The 22,442-nt window shown below is 33.0% G+C and overlaps 1 protein-coding gene across 5 annotated transcripts in view; it reads left to right on the top strand.

The window, feature by feature from the left end:
* The window catches only part of LOC127699181 (ral GTPase-activating protein subunit beta-like), a 57,379-nt gene that overhangs the window by 2,062 nt on the left and 32,875 nt on the right, over positions 1–22,442 (top strand). For 2 of the 5 annotated variants that reach the window (XM_052202925.1, XM_052202923.1), the window contains exons 2-12: positions 6,020–6,244; positions 6,439–6,637; positions 7,850–8,014; positions 8,840–8,860; positions 11,419–11,658; positions 14,530–14,796; positions 15,329–15,469; positions 20,383–20,592; positions 20,915–21,144; positions 21,714–21,856; positions 22,218–22,318. In XM_052202925.1, coding sequence (XP_052058885.1) covers positions 6,041–6,244; positions 6,439–6,637; positions 7,850–8,014; positions 8,840–8,860; positions 11,419–11,658; positions 14,530–14,796; positions 15,329–15,469; positions 20,383–20,592; positions 20,915–21,144; positions 21,714–21,856; positions 22,218–22,318 — 1,921 coding nt within the window. In that variant the 5' untranslated portion in view covers positions 6,020–6,040. Of the gene's footprint in view, positions 1–6,019; positions 6,245–6,438; positions 6,638–7,849; positions 8,015–8,839; positions 8,861–11,418; positions 11,659–12,990; positions 13,026–14,529; positions 14,797–15,328; positions 15,470–20,382; positions 20,593–20,914; positions 21,145–21,713; positions 21,857–22,217; positions 22,319–22,442 lie in introns of those variants that run through there. The other 3 variants (XM_052202924.1, XM_052202928.1, XM_052202927.1) reach the window with 2 other exon arrangements.

The following is a 22,442-nucleotide window of genomic DNA, read 5'->3' as shown; positions in this document are numbered from 1 at the left end:
AAGATGTACTGAACAAAATAAAATCCAACCCCCAAATAATAAAAATTTTGTTTAAATAATCAAAAAGGTGAAAAATATTATTTGGTGCCGAATTGACCAACTAAATGCCGAAATGACTTTGAATAGGTGCCAATTTGACCAGATGCCGATTTGACTTTTTCTATAGGTGCCGAAATAACCAGGTGCCAATTTGACTTTTACCCAAAACCACTTCTGCCCTACCTATTATTGTGATTGCACTGTATAAACCTGACATTCACATAATCCTTAATGTTTTTTTTCTAATGGAAAACAAAGACCTGTAATAAGACCTTACAATTAAGAATATAATGTAATACTAAAATTTATCAAATTCAAAATCAGGATATTATTAAATATAAATGATGAAAATGATTGATTGATTGTTATTTGCCCAAGTTCAGTGTCAAATAGTTCGTGCATATTCAAGACTAAGAAAATGAATTCAAAGTCTTGTATCAAAAGGCAAGGACAAGGAGTGTACTTGTGAGATCAACTTCCTTACTTGTAAGGAAGTAAGGTTGTCCCAATGCTAAGTGTTCAATCATGTTCTCTCTCTCTCTGGTATATTCATTAACTAGAAATTGACCTACTTACTGTAATGCCATTTTTGATACGTTGGGTTTCCTTTTTTATGTCCTGCCTACAATACATGTAGTGAAGGGGCTATATGTTTTCTGGTCTATACACATGTATGTCTGTCCTTCTTGTATCAGATTAAAATTTTTGGTTTAAGGTATTTTTGCAGACACACCAACTTGAAACTTAGAAGACATGTTCATTGTGACTTTTTTGTTAAGATACATTGTATTTTGCTCTTCTCTAATTATGGAAATGTGAAAGTGCAAGCCAGAAATGGTGTCCCATGGATTCATAGTTTTGTTTTATTCTATTTTTTTCCCATTCTTTCTATAAAATTTTTGATATTCCTGTACTTTGTATATATGTGTTTGTATTTTTCTTTTGGTAATGTTCGTATTATCAATAAATGCATGTACAATTCATTTAGCTTTTGATTAACAGTCACCAACACTACACTTATCTAAGAAAATACCAAGCTTACTCAAGGGAAATAACTTCATTTCATACCATCAAGTAAAATAGAGTTGTTTCCATTTTAGTTTTTTTTTTTCCAAAACAGAAAATTTTATGGTTTTATTTTAATTTATCCCAAATCTAACTCTACTAACTGTAAAACAATAACAATGATTAACAGTAACACAAAGTTTTATACTGTTAAATTTTATATTAAACATTCCTTCCCAAAGGAGAGACAAGTCTTGCAATTTAATAAATGGGAGATAACTTTCAAATTATTGGTTTTTCAGGGATCTTCATTAAAGGGAGAACATATTTTTTTTCAATTTTTTGTCAGTTTTGTGATTTTTAAAAGATTTTTTGACTTGGAATATTGGTACATGTTGAATAAGATTTAGGTTAAAACCATGAAGGTCAAGGTACAGTTAATAACTTGAACTAATATAAGCACAGTAGCACATGTATGATCTAATTAAAATTCTACAGATCTCAATATTCTTGTACACAAGCAAGCTTTAAGGGTAGTGACTAAGTGAGTGGTCTGTGCCCTTTTCAGCAGTTTATATCAGTGTATTGAGTATCCAAATTGTATGGATTCATAATATCGTTTATGATATTTATAGAAAGAAAGGAATACCTTTAATAAATAAAAAGTCTCTTTGTTTTGTTTTTATTTTTAACACATAATTAAGTTTTTGAAAGTTGCAATTTTTTTTAGGTAGGAATACAAAATTAATTTTATTTTAGGAAGAAAGGAGGAAAGATTGTATATAACTGGAAAACAAGGATCTCCGCTATAAAACTACTGTAAATAGATCAAAACTGTTCCTAAATTAAAAAAAAAAGATGGACATACATGATATTAAATGCTTCCAACACTGTGAAAAAGGATTAAACATTTTATGCTTTACTGTCCCAGTTGTCTGCCCTTTGTGTGGAGTTGACGTTACAAGTACACCTTGCAGGATACCACCATACATCATCTCTACACCATTTGTCAATGGCAAGGGATATCCATGTTCAGTTATCATCAAGCCAACCGTCGGGACGTTTCTACAAAACTACAGTAACAATTCAGACCTTCATGTTGGTGTAACAGACTCAGCTGGTTGTACTTACGATTACAATGAAGAAGGCGTAAATATCGGCACGGTATGGGACCAGTGCGTTGTGATCAGAATGGTCAAAGAAGATTACAACTTACAAACTCAATGGGACTATGTGCTTAGACAAATAATACAATCTCAAACATGGAGTAGATCGAGATATAATGAAAACTCGCATAACTGTTTTGATTTTGTTCTAACCTTTCTGCACTCCTGTGACCTTGAAAGGACAATGCCAGCAGTACAAACCAAACAAACCTTTTGTGAAGAACTAGTCATCAAGCACACCCACAAAACTGCTGTTTATATTTCTATTTATAGAAAAATTCAGAAGAATGGATTTTATATTCAAAATGTGAACACAGACAAATGAAAAACTACATTTTTTTAGTATTTTATATACTTACAGGTGGTTCTGACTGTTTACCTATCTTTATACAGAAAAATACTGGTTTGGATTTTCCCTTTTAATAAAAAGCACCCAAACAAAATCACTTGTTAAAATAGCATTATAATTTAAAGCATGAAAAACAATGAAGTGGATCAAATTTATATATTCAGTCAACATTGTATTATGGTTGTGGTGTATTTATTCTAGTCAAAATATGTAACTGCCTTTTGATTTTATACATGAATATAACATTTTTATCTTCAGCTGCATTTGTGTATTATAAATTTTTTAATTAAAACATGATAAAATTATTATTTACTTGAGTTGTTTCATGTCAAAATTTTGTTATAGTTATCTCCCATTTCAGACCAATTTTTCACATTTAATGATCTAACATTTCAAAAAATTTAAGAAGGCCCTAGAAGATATTATACTCAAAACTTAGATAATTATGGAATTTATAAAGATTTTTGTCACATATTTTTCTATGCACAGAAATTTGAAATGAATAAATGCTACAAAGATAGTTCAGAGTATAAATTCCTAAATACTAGCAAATTTAGAAAATAAAACTTAACTCATTATTTCATCTTTCCTTGATATTTTATTTTACAACCCAAACGACAAGAAAAGTTCTTTGGTACAGAGGATAAAACTACACATTATTCTTATTAGAATATATATTTGCTCCAAAGTAGGATGTATCCTTTGATGGTTACAATGCATATACATGTACATCTTCGCTATCCAAGGGTTACTATCCAGTCCCCTCCTCTCCACCCTTGGCAGATTAAGCCAATATTTGTGATTACAATGCTGCACCATCTACCTATAGATAAAAGTCACGCCCACTCTGACTACATCATTCTTGACCAATGGCAGTACTTGAATTCTGTTCATTGTGGAGGTGTAAAAATGATTGTGTTTAGTGTTTACTAATTTTGTAAAGCAGAAACCGCAACTATACCATGACATTCCTACATTTGCACTAGAATTAAGAAACATACCCAGGAACTCCAATTAGCTGATTAAGAACTTTAAAACTGAATAAATATCGTCCTCTGATTTGGGGGTAAAGACTTGTTGCACAATCAGCACATGGAAATTGTTTATGTATATTTTCTAAATTTACATGCGATCATCTTAGAGGTGCTTTTTGATTGGATGCAGTCAGTTACAACTGCCACCAATGAATATCATTACCTCCTGGATCCAAAATTCTATCTTAATCCTCAAGGGTTGAGAGGAGGGGACTGGATCGTAACCCTTGGCTTGCGAAGATGATACATGTATAATGGAATTAAATTTGAAACATTGAACTTCCAATGGGCATTTTAACTTCATTAATGACACACCCTCTTGTGGTGGGCAACAATTGAAATTAAGTTTTGATAATATTTTTTTATGTCATTTGTTGCTGTATACATGTCATATTTGTTTTTTGTTCATTGTTTTGAACATAAATCAGGCGGTTAGTTTTCTCGTTTGAATTGTTTTACATTTGTCAATTTGGGTGTTTTTATAGCTGACTATGCTGTATGGATTTTGCTCATTGTTGAAGGCCGTATGGTGACCTATAGATGTTAACTTCTAAGTTATTTTGTCTCTGGTGGAGAGTTGTCTCATTGGTAGTCCTACCCCATCTTTTTATTTTTATATTCAAAGGGAATTATAATGAGCCAGACATTACTTGTATATATATATTTATGAAAAATAAAAAGAACACAACAGTCTACAAAACACCACAGACACACAGAAAAACCAAGGGAACACAACAATCCATATAACACCACACAGAAAAACCAAAGGGAACACTAAAATCCATATAACACCACACAGAAAGACAAAGGGAACAAAACAATCCATATAACACCACACAGAAAAAGAAAGGGAACACGACAATCCATATAACACCACACAGAAAGACAAAGGGAACACAACAATCCATATAACACCACACAGAAAAAACAAAGGGAACACAACAATCCATATAACACCACACAGAAAGACAAAGGGAACACAACAATCCATATAACACCACACAGAAAGACAAAAGGAAAACAACAATCCATAACACCACACAAAAAGACAAAGGGAACACAACAATCCATATAACACCACACAGAAAGACAAAGGGAACACAACAATCCATATAACACCACACAGAAAGACAAAGGGAACACAACAATCCATATAACACCACACAGAAAGACAAAGGGAACACAACAATCCATATAACACCACACAGAAAGACAAAGGGAACACAACAATCCATATAACACCACACAGAAAGACAAAGGGAACACAACAATCCATATAACACCACACAGAAAGACAAAGGGAACACAACAATCCATATAACACCACACAGAAAGACAAAGGGAACACAACAATCCATATAACACCACACAGAAAGACAAAGGGAACACAACAATCCATAACACCACACAGAAAGACAAAGGGAACACAACAATCCATATAACACCACACAGAAAGACAAAAGGAACACAACAATCCATATAACACCACACAGAAAGACAAAGGGAACACAACAATCCATATAACACCACACAGAAAGACAAAAGGAACACAACAATCCATATAACACCACACAGAAAGACAAAGGGAACACAACAATCCATATAACACCACAGTGCACAAAAAACACACTGCAAAACAACACATACAGAAAACCAAAAACTGAGCAAAACAAACCAGCCAAAAAAACGGGGGGGGGGGGGGGGGGGGGGGGGGGGGTTTGATATCAGGTGTTCCTGAAGTATTAAAAGTTCTATAATGTAGATACATTCAATGTGTTCTGACCAGCAAAAACTGGATGATTTAGGAAATATGAACCTGAAGCTGAATTAATTTTTCAGGAGATCCATATTTATAACCATATGATACTGTAAATTCAGAAATTATTGCGAGGTTTTTATTAATGCGAATAATGCGATTGCATGAGTATCGCAATAATAAGACCTCGCATTATGGTATCTAATACATATATTTCTATTCACTTTTTCCTGAAATCGCAAAAATTAATCTCGCATTTTTTCCAATTTTAAAAAAATCGCAATAATAAACGCACGCAATAATTTCTGAATTTACAGTATATCATTTTGTATGCATGCATGCATCCCATAGTTTGGGTCTCATTTTAATTTGGAAACATGGGAGAACCATTGCTTTCAGCTTTTGCATGCATAGATGCTGACTCAAAATGAGAGCTTGATAATTGCCATTTTTAACCGAAAAATATATTTTTTCAGGTGAGAAAGTGATTTGCTGTGGTTATGTGAATTTTCAGTATTATTGATGCAATTAGTCAGCTTTGAAGTTGGGAAATTTTTAAGCTTTTCGGTTATAAGTGCAATGCATTAACAAAAACAAACAATTACGAAGCCATGATAATTTTGACTGACTGGTGGTGTGTCTGCATGTAAATATTCTTTATAATCTGTAGGTCTTGTAGTGCATTGGCAACATGTATTGTGAATGGGCATCACTGCAGGGAGAAATACAATGTGACAAAGCTAACCAGAGTGTGCTACACAAGTTCCCAGCGACAGTTGGAAGAGATGTTGCCTACACGGTGGTTAAAAGTATTGCTCAGAACTTGAGCATTGCTGGTAGTAACTCAGAACCTAGTCACTTGGTATCTGACAAAGAAGTCAAATGGACTATGGAGGTGAGTTGCATCAATATGGTATTCTCGTTGGTGCCTTTAAGGCTTTTAGCACCATGGTAAAATTTATTGAATTTATTTCCATACCTGTAGCCTTGTAAACTGAATTCTTCCAAATTTATTTACAAATATACCTATTTCTTTTTGAAAATTCTATCATTTGAATACTTTTGATCAAATTGTTTACATTTTTCCAGGTATTGTGTTTTGGTTTAAGTTTACCTTTAACAGAACAAGACACTATCAAGGAGTGTGTTGGTGTGTATTGTGATTGGCTGTCAGCTTGTACAGAGCCTAAGGCCTGTGTACCCAGACCTGTCATGGAAAACCCTAACCCATATACTCAGGATATTATACATCATTTACTCAACTTGTTTGTTCCAAGACCAGGGTCAGGTAAGACTTGTGAATCAATAAATAATTGTGATGGCTAATGTCACAGATAGGTAGAATATACAAATAGATGTGAAGGCAGATGTCACATATAGGTAAGACATGTGAATCAATACAAGGAATTGTGAAGGCAGATGTCACAGACAGGTAATACATGTGAATCAATACAAATAATTGTAATTTGTATTGATTCACATGTTTTACCTGTCTGTAACAGACAGGTAAAACATGTGAATCAATACAAATATGATATCAGTGACTGAAGTACTGTAAATTCAGAAATTATTTGCGTGCATTTATTATTGCGATTTTGTCATTTTAGACTAAAATGCGATTTTAATTTTTGCGATATTGAGAAAAAATCCTGTTTTATTCATATAAAAAATTTCAAAATGCAAGTTTAAATTATTGTGATTTTAACCCTGTCGCATTTTTCGCAATAATAAAAACATCGCAATAATTTCTGAATTTACAGAATTGCATATGGAGCCAAGTTCAGGGTCCACTTATTTAATTAGACATTTGATTTTACTCAAATTTAGGTTGCCACTACATCACATAAAGTTGACTATAAACATTTTAACATCATTGGGTCATTACCTCTACTGGTGGACTATCAGTCCCTGAGAATATCACCAGCTTAGGAAGTACTGACTTTGGTTTATAACAAACATTTCTAAAAAATTTCTGTTTATAAATTTTGAAATTATAAAGAAACTAAGGTTTCAACTACCTCCAGCAAAGATGATGGATTTCGCCATTTTTATGTCCTTTTTATATGGTCATATAGCTCTTCGACTGTTTCAAGTCTTATACATAATTGGCTTTCAAATATTAGGTTTTGATCGTTCCTGATGAAGATAAATCCAGAAAAGTGGTTTGGACACATGAAACTTATAAAGTGTTATTGTCATTTTTTTTTAAGGCCATTTAGTTTTTTACTTGCACACATTTTATATTTAAGCTACCGGTACCCAAATAAATAGGTTTCTGAATTATTTTTTTTCATAAAGTATGAAAATAGTATTAAATGACAATATGATGAATCTACATAGGGACTGATAAAAAATCTGGCTGAAGGACAGGAAATAAACATTTTTTACATCACTTTTTTTTAAACAGTAATTTGAACTTGTGCAATATTGGAGGAATTTCTGGAGATTATTTGTAGATTTCATTTATCATTTTGTGAAATTATATGCTATTTCTATTTAGTTTTGGACCTTGTTAAAAGACAAGCCTTGCTATGTCACAGAACTCTGAGAGCTATAGAAGAAGTTGCTACAAAGTCCACCATTTTGACTAGAGATACATGGGAAACTTTATTAAAGTTTTTATTGGCTGCCAATGATAGTCTGCTATCGCCCCCTACAGAAAAAGGTAAAAGGTTTAAGATGGAAAAGTCAAGGTGCCTCTTGTTGCATCATGTTTGATTATACGACCAGTCACCTGTTTTGGAAACCAGAGTTATGTTGAATGCATTTTGAGATTTTGAATGGTTTTTTCAAGTTTATATGTGATTATTGAGTTTGAACTTTTATTTATAAATGATTTGTAAGGTCATAGTTTAATCTATAAAGCAACTGTAGTTGATTAAAGTCATCAATGACTGAATGAATTTAATTTAAACATGTTCGATAACGCATTTTGTCAAATTTTATTTTATTTAAAAAATTGAATAAAGGCTTAAAGAATGATGAGGAGGTACTGTTCACTGCTGGTAGAAAACCCTGACAAAGTTGAATTGAATGCTGAGTTAGATCCCCTTATAATTGAGTGTCTGGATGGGGGATTCTGTATTCTTTAATTTTTTAAGCCATTTTTCTCTATTCTTTATATTTGTTGCCCTATATTCTCTTTTCTTTATGTTTTTTAACACCCCTTTGTTCTTTATTCTTTTTTTTTTTTGGCCTGTGTTTCTCTATTCTTTATTTTTTTGGCTCATTTTTCTTTAGTATTGGTCCATTACCGGTATACTCGATTGTGTAAACCCCATCCAGACCCTCATAATTATAATAACTGTCTGTACATAATAAACATTGCTTAAGTGTATATCTCTGCAGTTTATATTGCAAAATTTAACACTTTATAAGTATATTGATGTTTGTGAAACATAATTATAATTCTGCACATAAAGCGATTTGATATTCATTGATTTGGTATGTGTAGTATAGAATTTGCATGTTTTTGTTTTCCTTCATGCAGACGACACTGGCCTGAGTTCATGTAAGTGTTTAAATGCTTGTAACATGTATATAGTGTACTAACAGTATCATTTCTCATCGGCAGATGCTAGGTTCAGCTTATTTAAAATACATCAAAAATATTCATACAATGAAATACTGTTAAAGAAACTGTGGAAGAACCAAAATTTTGCCACCACAAATCAGAATTTTTCAATTGTTGATGATACCTAATGTCAAAATGACCTTACTAACCTATTTGAAGGTCATTCTTCATAGATATTTAGTTTATTATATTGTAAACTAGAACCACTTAAAAATTTTATACTTTTACTCATTTTTCTTCAAAATAAAGATTGAAACTTGTAGGAATTAAACATTTTTTTACCTTATGTCATTTATTTTATTCTCTCACAAGTTACAGCATAAACCATTTATGTTTTAACCAATTTTATTGCATCTGTTTGAATTCTATTAGAAATTTAAAAAAGAACGAGCTGTTTGAAAGAAAAATAGCTATGGTGGAACTCGGGTAAATGTACGGTACAAGCACATGAATTAAGGCGTTACCCCATAGCAATATTTATTTCAATACTTAAAAGTGTTTGATTGGTATAATGGAAACAAGGATATGGCACATGGCAGAAAATCCCTGCTTACAAATGACAAAATAAAAGGAAATGAACCTTGCTTTCATTTGATGTTCTTCATCTCATTGATGTCTTCTACATGGAGCAAAAGACCACACCTCACTACAAGTTTAAGACAGCAACTAGCACTAGTTTATGTAGAAAACTTAGCTAGATGCTAGCTTTGATAAAATTTAGAAGTTGAACTAACCAGTTGCAATGAAATTGGTTAACACATGCCTGGATTTTTGCTGTAAAACAGTTTTTTATTTAAAAGATGAGATATGATTTGGGATATTGTAACAGTGTGTTGTGTGATTGCATGTATGAAGATAGGTTTTCAGCTGATCTTTGGATGGCAGATGACATTATTCTTTTCATTGATGTAATTTATGAAAACAGAGCAAGGTTTTGCTTAAGCTTGTTTGCTGTGAGGTAGTTTGTAAAACCTTGACAGCTTTAGACTGTATATTTTATTATTTGGTGCTAGTATTTTTGCTTTCTCACACTAGTAAGTAGATGTTTAAAAACAAGTATTCTAATAAAAGTGATAAGTTTGGGTTAATCTTATATAATTTTAATGCCTTGTCTATGTTTACAATAGTTTTAAACTTAAATTTTTTAATTGCTTGAAAAAAAATTTCAGTTTAGGCACATATAAAAATTCTCATGTCAGATGACTTGAAATGAGGGGAGACAATTTGTTGTTCACTTCATTTACATCACATAAAAATAGTAAAGAAATATTATTCACTTCATTATTGCCCTGTCTTTTGAATTGCTTGAAAAACATCTTAGTTTAGGCACATACAAAAATTCAGATAAATGATATGAGTTGAAATGAGGGCAGACATTTTGTAGTTCACTTCATTTACATCACACGAAAAAAATAATAAGAAAAATATAATTCACTTTGACATTTTTTTCATCTACAGTTCTGTTAAATCAGCATATTAGAAAGAAATGCATTGCTTATGTTTTGACTTTTTACTGTAGTCTTTAAAATACTTTTGCAGGGCATTTGTTTTTAATATTTTCTCTCTGATACCTTAAAGTGAATGGATTTTTCAGCATTGAAGACCTACTGCTTGCAAAATCTGGGAATTGCTTATGTCCCTTGAAATTTCTATTCTGAATAACATTGTTTCATTTGCTGAAAAATGAGTATTGTTGATTGTGATCTTTAATAAGCTGTTGTAAATACAGAACAAACTGGTCAAATAGGTTTTTCAGTCACACTTTTGTAATCTGTCTGATGTTTTGATTTAAAAATAAGAAGATGGGGTATGATTGCCAATGAGACCAAAGACCAAATGATGTCAAAGGTTAGCAACTTTAGGTTACAGTACAGCGTTCAACAAGGAGCAAAACCATAATTAAAATGACGAAACAGAGAGAGAGAGAGAGAGAAATTCTTCATAAGATTGAAAGTTTTAAGAAATATTATTGGATAAAACACCTAATGCATTTTGGGTAATATTTTAAAAGCTTATAGACTAACTTTGTGATTGGTTAATAATGTTCAGGAAATTTGATATTTAGCACACCTTAATATTTTTTTTATCGATTTTGGTTTACAAAATGAATAATCAAATTACCCACAATCCCTCAGTTTCTCAAACTAAAAGAAATGAAAGAATGACAGGAATAGACCATAACAACCAATATAAACTGAATGATATTCAAAATAACATAGAAGAGAGAGCGAAAGTTTCATCAGATCACAGGTTTTATAAGATATAAGTAGATAAACACCTAATGCTTTTTGGGTAATATTTGTATGGTTTGAAAACTGTCATTTATTATTATTTTCAGTTTTCAAACTGTACAAGTATTACCCAAAAAGCATTAGTGCTTATCTACTTATATTTCATAAAACTTGTGATCTGATGAAACTTTCACTCTCTCTTTTATGTTAATTTGAATATCATTCAGTTATCCAGTTTTAATCTGATTTAAATCTTTATTACAGACGATATTGGTGACCATTTATGTGAGCGAGTATTAAGTGTGTTATTTGAGATCTGGTTGTTGGCCTGTTACAAATGTTTTCCATCACCATCATTATGGAAGACATTCAGGAACATGTGTGTTAACTGGAGACATCATGAGACATTAGTAGTTCAATGGCATAAAGTGAACCATGCACTGACAGCCAGACTTCTCAAGTTTTTATATGGACCAGATTATCCTATATTACAGCTGGGCAATGGTAGGTATTACTTTTTTATTTATTCTGACTGGTTCCCTGTAGGTGTGAATTGTGATACTCTTCACTGATGGCCAGACTACTCCATTTTTAGCTCACCTGACCTGAAAGGTCAAGTGAGCTTTTCTCATCACTTTGCGTTTGTCGTCCTGCGTCCGTCGTCCGTAAACTTTTACAAAAATCTTCTCCTCTGAAACTACTGGGCCAAATTTGACCAAACTTGGCCACAATCATCATTGGGGTATCTAGTTTAAAAAATGTGTCCGATGACCCCGCCAACCAACCAAGATGGCCGCCATGGCTAAAAATAGAACATAGGGGTAAAATGTAGATTTTGGCTTATATCTCTGAAACCAAAGCATTTAGAGCAAATCTGACATGGGGTAAAATTGTTTATCAAGTCAAGATCTATCTGCCCTGAAATTTTCAGATGAATCGGACAACCCGTTGTTGGGTTGCTGCCCCTGAATTGGTAATTTTAAGGAAATTTTGCCGTTTTTGGTTATTATCTTGAATATTATTATAGATAGAGATAAACTGTAAACAGCAATAATGTTCAGCAAAGTATGATCTACAAATAAGTCAACTTGACCATTTTTCGTAAATTTTTGTAATCTTTTACAAAAATCTTCTCCTCTGAAACTACTAAGACAAATTTAACCAAAATTGTCCACAATCATCATTAGGGTATATAGTTTAAAAAATGTGTCCGATGACCCTGCCCGCAAACCAAGATGGCCGACATGGCAAAAAAATAATACATAGGGTAAAATGCAGTTTTTGGCTCATATCTCTGAAACCAAAGCATTTAGAGCAAATCTGATGGTATAAAATTGTTCATTAGGTCAAGATCTATCTGCCCTGAAATTTTCAGACCAATCAGGCAACATGTTGTTGGGTTGCTGCCCCTGAATTGGTAATTTTAAGAAAAATTTTCAGCTTTTGGTTATTATCTTGAATATTATTATAGATAGAGATAAACTGTTAACAGCAATAATGTACAGCAAAGTTAGATCTACAAATAAGTCAACATGACCAAAATTGTCAATTGACCCCTTAAGGAGTAATTGCCCTTTATAGTCAATTTTTTACAATTTTCATAAATTTTGTAAATTTTTGTAAATTTTTACAAAATATTTTCCACTGTAACTACTGGGCCAAGTTCATTATAGATAGAGATAATAGTAAGGAGCAAGAATGTTCAGTAAAGTAAGATCTACAAACACATCACCATCACCAAAACACAATTTTGTCATGAATCCATCTGTGTCCATTGTTTAATATGCACATAGACCAAGGTGAGCGACACAGGCTCTTTAGAGCCTCTAGTTTATATGGACCAGATTATCCTATATTACAGCTGGGCAATGGTAGGTATTACTTTTATATTAATTCTGACTGGTTCCCTGTAGGTGTGAATTGTGATACTCTTCACTGACGGCCAGACTACTCCATTTTTTATATGGACCAGTTTATCCTATATTACAGCTGGGTAATGGTAGGTATTACTTTTAACTGTGGATTTATTATTATTAGTTGGATACCAATTTTAGTGGATTTCATGCTTAAAGGTGACCAAAGAATTTAAAGGTTAAACAAAGTACAAATTTTCTATAAGCTTGTTTGCAGACTGATACAAAACCACAAAATCAAATATCCACGAAAATACAACATTCCTTCAATGAGGGTGGTAAAGGGTTATTTTCGTGCAATGTTTTTTGCCATTTTTATTTCACGTGCAGCCGTGAAAAAGGTTTGTTATTCACCGTGTTTCGTGAAATTGGTAAAAAGATCAACATGCAAGAAATTTTTAATTGTTTGTTCATCGTGAAAAGGCAATTTTATTTCACGTTCTTCCGTCCAGATACCCCCCCCCCCCCCCCCCCCCCCTTTACGCCCCTCTTCAATCCACAAAAACAAATGAATCCACAGTATATTAATCATGACTGGTACCCTGTCTGTGTGAATTGTGACAGTGTTTGCATGGTAGCAGACTTGTTCAAAGAGGGAAGGTTTTGGATTCAGTCTATAGTCATGTGAAACCAAAGTCTTTTACAATTAAAATTGTGTTTTTCAATAAGCACACATCATTTAAGAGTAGGAGCACAGCTTGGTCTGCTCAGAGTAAGAATATATCCTGGTGTGTTGCTTCTATGTTTTCTAGCAGACTGTTGCTATAAATAGTGAGCTAGGACATTTAAAGTCTAGATCAGTATGTCAGGGAGTACATTCATATATTTTATGACATTGAATATATGCATGTTATCTTTGCTGATGAACATAAACAATTAAACAATCAAATCACTTTTTAAGCATGCATGGACCTGGTTGCTGTACCATATATTCTATCATTTGGGGGCCTTTGTGGCCGAGTGGTCTAAGTAGTCAAACTACTGTATCACTAGCCTGTCAACACTGAGGTCGTGAGTTTGAATCCCACACGTGGCAGGTGTGCTTGACTCCAATCTTAATTGACTAGGATTGTCAGTTTCCTACCGAAGGTCGGTGGTTCTCTCTAGGCACTCTGGCTTCCTCCAACAATAATAAATGACCGCCACAAAATAGCACAATATTTCTATAAAGTGGCGTTAAACACCAATCAATCAATCAATTATATTCTATCATGACTATATATTTTGTCATAACCTTGACTAGAGTCATTGTCAAAGTTAAATAAGGTTGGCATGGAGATCATATTTACGCTCAAATGTTTTATTGCATTTAGTTTTCTGCTGCAAAAGTTTTATTGTTTATATCAGAATACAATGTTTAGTATTTCTTCTTTTTTTCTCTCAATTGGCTTCTTTTATGAGAACCAATACTTATCATTTATCATTGTGAAATGAAATAATTATATTTACTTTCTTATTTCAGTTCAAGAGGAGGGAGGATCCCAGTTGATACCTGATGATATGTCTTATGACACAATAGCCCAGTGTTGGTTCAGATATCTCCACGTATTAAACAATCCTGTAGACTTATGTCATCCAGATATCATTAGTAATACACCAAAGTTCCGACAACATACCATGCCAGGGAATGGTGTGGTAGACCCTATACAGCATGAATGTCTTAACAAACTGCCATATATCTTCTTCAGGGCAATGAGGGGTATATCCATAATGGTTAATGCATTTCTAGGTAAGGGTATGTCATATATTGCAGTTCAATGAAAATTCTGACCAAATTACAATCAAGTTACAGTAAACAAGAATTATGTAATTATCAATTGACAGTTCTTAGGTTTTGTAATGTATAAGCATTATTATTACTATTTAATTGTCTTCATAGAAAAAAAAAGAAGAAAATATTTGAATTGATGAGGTGGTACTAATTGGTTACGATAAAAACTTTAAAAAAGTATTTACATCAATAACTAAAAGGAGATATGGCCGGGGTACATTTCAATTAGACAGCAACCCAATAACACAAATAATCAAAATACATCTAGAAGTTTATAAACTGTCTTCAACAATAGACAGTTGTCTGTAGAATTTCTCAAGTCTAAATTGTCAGGAGTTTAAACAAATGTGAATAATTAATTAGAAACTATCAATGCAAGTTTGTATATATATTAACTTGATAAACAAAACTAAATAAAGAATCCTAGAAAATAACGAAAAAAACAAAATAAAGTTTCTTCTTTATAACATTTGTTATCTCCCCTTTTCAGGAATTGCTCAGTCTGTAAAAGCTGAAGATGAGCTTTATACAACACAAATAAGTCGACAAATATCAGGTCCTTCCACACCACCCGGACAAAGAAAGCCAGGTCGTCCTATATCATCTGTTATAGCAGGCACTTTACAGAAAGGTAAGAGACACCACCTGGACAAAGAGAGCCAAATCGTCCTTATCATCTGTTATAGCAGGCACTTTACAGAAAGGTAAGAGACACCACCTGGACAGAAAAATCCAGGTCTTCCTATATCATCTGTTATAGCAGGTACTTAACAGAAAGGTATAGAGACCACCTGGACAAAGAAAGCCAGGTCGTCCTATATCATCTGTTAAAGCAGGCACTTGACAGAAAGGTAAGAGACACCACCTGGACAAAGAAAGCCTAATCGTCCTATATCACCTGTTATAGCAGGCACTTTACAGAAAGGTAAGAGACACCACCCGGACAAAGAAAGTCAAATCGTCCTATATCATCTGTTATAGCAGGCACTTTACAGAAAGGTAAGATTATGAACACAAGCATGACAAGCATTTGTCTACTTGGACAGAGAACCAGACTGCTATACTGTGAAAGTATTATTGTTAGTTGGTTACCAATTATCTCAGATTTTGTGGTTCCCTACAAAAATGAAATATAGTATGCAATGAAATCTAGATGCTAAAAAATGAGCTATAAGTCAGTGAGACAGCAACCCAACAACATACAACCAAAAGACATCTAAAGGTCAATATACATAGTGGTAGGTACGCTCGATTCCAATCTTAATTGACTAGGATTGTCAGATTTCCTACCGAAGGTCGGTGGTTCTCTCTGGGCTGGCTTCATCCACCAACAAAAACTGACCGCCACGAAATAGCTCAATAGTGTGAAAGTGGCGTTATTCACCAAATAATCAATCAATCAATCAAATTTAGCTTGGACTTTGGATAAAGAATTGAATTAAACAGAGAATATTAAAGTTTTCCAGGCTAAATAGCATTGCCCATAAGATAGAAGAGATTTGATGTCATGCAAATAAAGAACATCAAGTTATCTCTTTATGTACAATATTGATTACAACAAGTATGTTTTCAACTGCTTTGACTTTCAGGCTGGCTAAAGGCCTTAGTAACATTATTTTAAATTTGAATTGTAAATATTACATTTCAATGCCCGCTGTTCAGATAAAGGAAGAAATTATTATGATGATTACAGGGTTTTAAGCTAGGATTCTGAGGGCTTTAGCGTTATACGAAACCAACCTTATAATGGTAACAGCATAAGTCTAGGGCAGTTGTTACATGGGCTTTATTACATGCAAAAAACATGTTTATGTGATCTTTCATTTTCTTTTTCATCATTTCAGTAGTATACAAATAAATTAAACAATAAAGAATAAAACAAAACAAACTGTTATGTTAATAAAGATGCATATCACATATAAAAAGTAGCTTTTTGACATCTAAAATAGCTACTATTGTTAACATAAAATAGCTACTACATGTAATTGCCTGAAAATAGAGCTGCAAGCATCTTTGATCCGAGACAAGTCCCTATAGGAATACACCTGAAAGATTGAAATAGTAAGAGTTAAGTTTCCTGTCCTTAGCCATATCAGCTGAGGGTCTGGATGTGGTTTACAGCAAGGCCGTAACTACCATTGAGGCAAGTGAGGCAATTGCCTCACTAAAATTTCAACACTGAATTTTTTTTTTTGGTGTATTTGTTTATGGTAATAAAATTTGAAATATAGTCATTTGTTTTTTCTGTCTCAACCTTAATTTCTTCTATAACTTGAGTCACATCGTTCCTTTTAAGTTGTTCTTCCCGGATATAACTCAGCATCTCACCGGGTTTCTCGATTACATTAACCTAGTAACGGTAATCATCATGGATCTCTGGTTAAAAACAGGCTCTTGCAGAAAAAGGAAAAACGATACTGAAGGTGAGGAAGGAATAGTTCTAGTAAACTAACTGCTGTGGTTTGTGATCACAACAGGTGTTAAGCAGGTATTAAGAGTTCGAGTATTGAATATATTTTCATTGGAACTAATCCAAAAACTATAAATAGACTGACAAATCAAGTACTGGGGCACCCGCATGGGAGCAGTCCTGTCTGCGTATTAATTTCCCTGTTTTCCCCAACTTTATTTGTTCTCTTTACAGATAAACAAAATATAAATAATATGAAACCTGCATGGATTAGTTTTTATCCATGTTTCTTTTACCTTAAAATTTTTAAGAACATCCCGTAATCCAATTTTGACATTATTGAGGGACGGTAGGAGCTTTAAAACGGGATTTCGTATTTTCTAATTCGTGACTATGGAATTTCGTGTCTACTAATTCAGGATTTCGGGTTCAGACCCCCTCCTACCCCCCTCATTATTGGATTCTCGATCTAAAATATCGACGAATGTTTGCTGTGAACATTCTTTTTCTGCCCTGAGATGACTGAACACATGGGAAAGAGCATGCATGAGTGGCGAGTGACTGTGCCGTCTGGTCTTGTCATGCTCCATGTTCATCGCAATAAGGATGTCAGCAGACCAAATATTCTGAAACGATTTGACGAAACCGGCCATAGAAAAATTGGCAAACTCCTATTTGAATAACAATTGCTACTGAGTCGATGTTTGTTCTCAAGATTGATATTTGGATGTTTATCTGACATATGAATTTAGATAAAGTTGTTAAAAATTTGGTGTTAGTACATGTCTTAAAATATGAAAAATATATAAAAAGTTTCCAAAAATAAAAACGATGTCAAGCTCTCTGTAAATGCCCAGAATGCAGGATTTTACACCATCTATCCCAGACCCCCTGCCAAAAGAATACAAAAAAAAAGTCCAAAAAATAAAGAATAGGGAGTTATAGGGGGTGCTTACATATAAAAATAGAAAATCATTGTCAAAATGAATTAAGATGAAGAAAAATGAAGACCCCCTCCAAAGACTTCCTTATCTATGCATCATGACTGAAAAGACCTTCATTTGTTTTTAACCTTAGAAAGATGGAGACAGATCTTACGTTGGTCTATCAGTATTGAGATTAATTTTAATTTGAGAAAAGGATTAATTTGAGTTATCTATCTCGGAACATAGGAGCTCCTACAGGTGGAGTTTTATAGTAGACACAGTACAGTAGAAACGAATACAAATGGTGTCGATTTTAAATCAGAACTGGACAGAAACACGTTTGATTTTAAAAATTATAACGGATTTCAAGATAATTGATGTTTTTAAATCTGAGTTACCGTGTTCGTCTTTCGATTAATTACTTTGGTATCATGAAACTATGGTAAAAGTGATCGTATGATAAATTGATTAAAATCTAAAATGCTGACTGACAACAAATTATGACACCTGTTGTGACCGTTGATTAGCTTTGGGTCGTAAACTTGTCATAAATAAGTCACCCGTTAAAGTTGTAGATTTTCTCAGAAATATCTATTTTTACTTTTACAAATTTAAGTGACGTAATTGATCAGAAAAACTTTTGTAATTTAGAAAATAGTTTCGTAGTTGACGAAAATGACGAGTGCTGGCAAATTACTGGTGATGAAAGCTTATTTTAAGCATTAAATGAAAATAGAAAAGATGTTGTAATTATTGAAAATACCCAATATACACAATTAAAAATAATTTTAATTTGGTGAATATAAAGTTGATGCTCTGTTAATAATTTATACATCTCAGCCTTTGTCTTCAGGAAATAGAATATCCTTAGTTTGATGAATCACCAAAAATTGTTATTTGTCGAATTTTTATACGACCGCAAAAAAATTTTGGTTTTAGCACTCTAACTTTAGTTTAAGTGAATGGATCTCTATGAAATTTTACCATAAGGTTCAATACCACACAAGGAAGGTTGGGATTGATTTTGGGGGTTATGGTACAAACAGTTAAGGAATAAGGGGCCAAAAAGGGGCCAAAAATAAGCATTTTTGTAACTTGCAGACATAACTTGTGTGTTAGTGTATGGATCTTTCTGACATTGTACCACAAGGTTCCATATCACAAAGGGAATGCTGGGATTGATTTTGGGGGTAATTGCCTCAAAATTTTAGGAATTAGGGGACAAAAAAGGGACAAAAAACAGGCATTTTTCTAGTTTCATGACAATTACTTGTGTGTAAATGTTTGGATCTGGAATTGAGTTTTGGGGTAATTGCCCAAAACGTTTAGGAATAAGGGGCCAAAAAGGGGCAAAAAATAAGCATTTTTCTAGTTTCCAGACAATAACTTGTGTTCAAGTGTATGGATCTCTCTAAAATTGTACTGCAAGGTACCATACCACAAAGGGAAGGCTGGGATTGATTTTGGGGGTAATTGCCTCAAAATTTTAGGAATTAGGGGCCAAAAAGGGGCAAAAAACAAGCATTTTTCTAGTTTTAGGACAATAACTTGTGTGTAAGTGTATGGATGTTTATGAAATTGTGCCACATGGTTCCATATCACAAAGGGAAAGCTGGGTTTGAGTTTGGGGGTAATTACTCAAAACGTTTAGGAAATTGGGGCCAAAAAGGGGCCCTAAAACAAGCATTTTTCTAGTTTCCAGACAATAACTTGTGTTCAAGTGTATGGATCTCTCTGAAATTGTACTGCAAGGTACCATACCACAAAGAGAAGGCTGGGATTGAGTTTGGGGTTGATGAATCATTAGGGGGTTCTAAAAATTTGGGGGAGGGATTTTTTTTTCCTTTTTTTCCTTTTTCTTTCTTTAAAATTTTCCATTTTAAATTGGTTATTTCTGATTTATATATAAAAGCAAATAATAACTATATGGTTTGAACAGGTAAATTAAAAAAAATTAAGTTCTTAGACCACATTCATTCTTTGTCAGAAACCTATGCTGTGTCAAATATTTAATCACAATCCAAATTCAGTGCTGTATCAAGCTTGAATGTTGTGTCCATACTTGCCCCAACTGTTCAGGGTTCGACCTCTGCGGTCGTATCAAGCTGGGAACAGCGGAGCATTTTATTAATGATTAGTTAATACAGTTGTGTAAAGATTTATGACTTTTTGATGTGTGTAATTAAATAAGATTTTTTTCAATTACAGGTTCAAAAATGGCAGCAACAGTAACTACTCCCAAATCATCAACCCTACCCCCAAACCTAAGTGGTCATGTGTCATTTGATGCTAGGCAACCGTTAGCTTCTTCAAGACCCAGATGTAATAGTATTCTTCATCTTTTTGGTGCTTGGTTATTTGATGCAGCTCTAGCCAGAGTGTCTCTTCATCCTTCTCACAAAGAAACTGCCGATAAAGGTGAAATTTGTAGTAATGAAAATTTATATATTTTAGTTTTTATGGTGAATAATGATATTATGATTAACCTTGATCAGTAGCTAAAAATAGTACAGTGAGCTTACCATAGGTAAACTTGTAACCTATATTTACAGACATACCATACAGAAACTGTATAATATTTTTTTCATATCTGTTAAATCAAACAAATGTTAAATCAGAGTACTCACAGCATATGAAAAATATATATATAGATATCACGAAAATTTAGAGTTGTCAAACTAGTTTCTTGAAATCTCAAACTTTCTACTTTTTAATCTCAATGCCTCCTTGTATTTTACAGCAAGGACTGAGAGCAGATCCAGTTCCTTCACAGATTCTCGTCATGCCTCCATATCGCTGGACTTCCCTGTCATGGGTCTGAATGGTGACAATACCTATGAAGCAGGAAGAGCTGAAGCTATAGGAGCATTATGTAGAATATTCTGTGCTCACAAAACAGGGGAGGCAATTCTACCTACATATTACTCCAGATTTTATATTGCTATGTATTATGGACTTCAAACTGGAGATGTATGTTTTGATATAACTGTTCAATTAATTAACATAATGAAATAATTGATTTTGATTAGCTCATGTGCTAGAAATTACACTTATTAACTTTTAATGTCCTTCTAATGAAAGAATTTTTTGATACAAATTTAAAGAAAATTAAGGAAATGTTGCAGCATTGTCATGATGAGAAAAAATAGGTTTACTTATACAGTTTTGCTTGTAAATAAGACCCTTTCTTTGATATGATATTACACAGAGACCTGATCAAATCAATATGGTAAGTCCAAAATGTTGACAGTTTACATTACTTTTTCCAAGCCAGATATTTTTATATTTGCATGGATGTATAGTTGTTTCTTTTTTATCATATTTCATGATTAATAGATGTTTTTGAGTCTTCAAATTTTGTCTTCAACAACCGTTGTTGAGTGGCAGGTCTAAAGACAATACAAAAAAAGGTATGATTGCCAATGAGACTACTATCAACCCAGAGATGCAATGACATGGATTTAACTATCTGAGTTCCTAAATTTAAATTCCAGTATATACATGAGCAATTAACACAATTCTTTGTCATTTTATTGTAGACGATGAGTGGACAGGTGTTATCCAGTATTTTTTTTAATTCCTGTGATCTTCTCAGAGTAAATCTTGATGGTGTACAGCTCTTAGTGCCATATATACTGACATCTATTCAACTTATACTGTCTGAAAATAGTTTACCATTCAAGTAAGTAAAGCAGCTGTAATAAGTAAACCTTAAAATAGACTTTCTTATATATGTGAAAACTTTTTCATGCTTGATTTCTCTATTTTAAATATAATGTAGATAGAATGATAGCGTTAAAGAGATCCTGCATCTACCTTTTACTGTCTGTATTTTAATTGTTATCTGTATTCCACTTTTTATTTAAATTTTGGAACAGTAGAATTACGAAGTGCCTGTATTCATCTGTGAGATCTGTAGAATAACCGAGATCTTATATCCATTTGTTTACTGTATTTCCGATTGACAGGATTTTGTATCCAGCTTATACAGACAACCCAATGATTTACAGAGATTTTTAATTCACTTGTTATCTATATTTCAGGTTAAATGATGACAGGACAATAGAATTACGGAGATCCTGTATCCACCTTTTGTTATCTATGTTGTGTTTACCTTTACATTTTAAAGACCTAAAGATTAAAGGTAAAGCATATTTCATGACTTTTATTTTTGTTAAAAGAAAAAAAATCATTTAATGTAAAGAAACATTACTTTAATAAGTATCACACTTTTTTGTAACATTGAACATTGAAGTCACAAAAGTGTC

This window comes from Mytilus californianus, unplaced genomic scaffold (genome assembly GCF_021869535.1).
Source record: "Mytilus californianus isolate M0D057914Y unplaced genomic scaffold, xbMytCali1.0.p SCAF_4, whole genome shotgun sequence".
NCBI lineage: Eukaryota > Metazoa > Mollusca > Bivalvia > Mytilida > Mytilidae > Mytilus > Mytilus californianus.
This window is presented reverse-complemented; position numbering and strand designations above follow the sequence as displayed.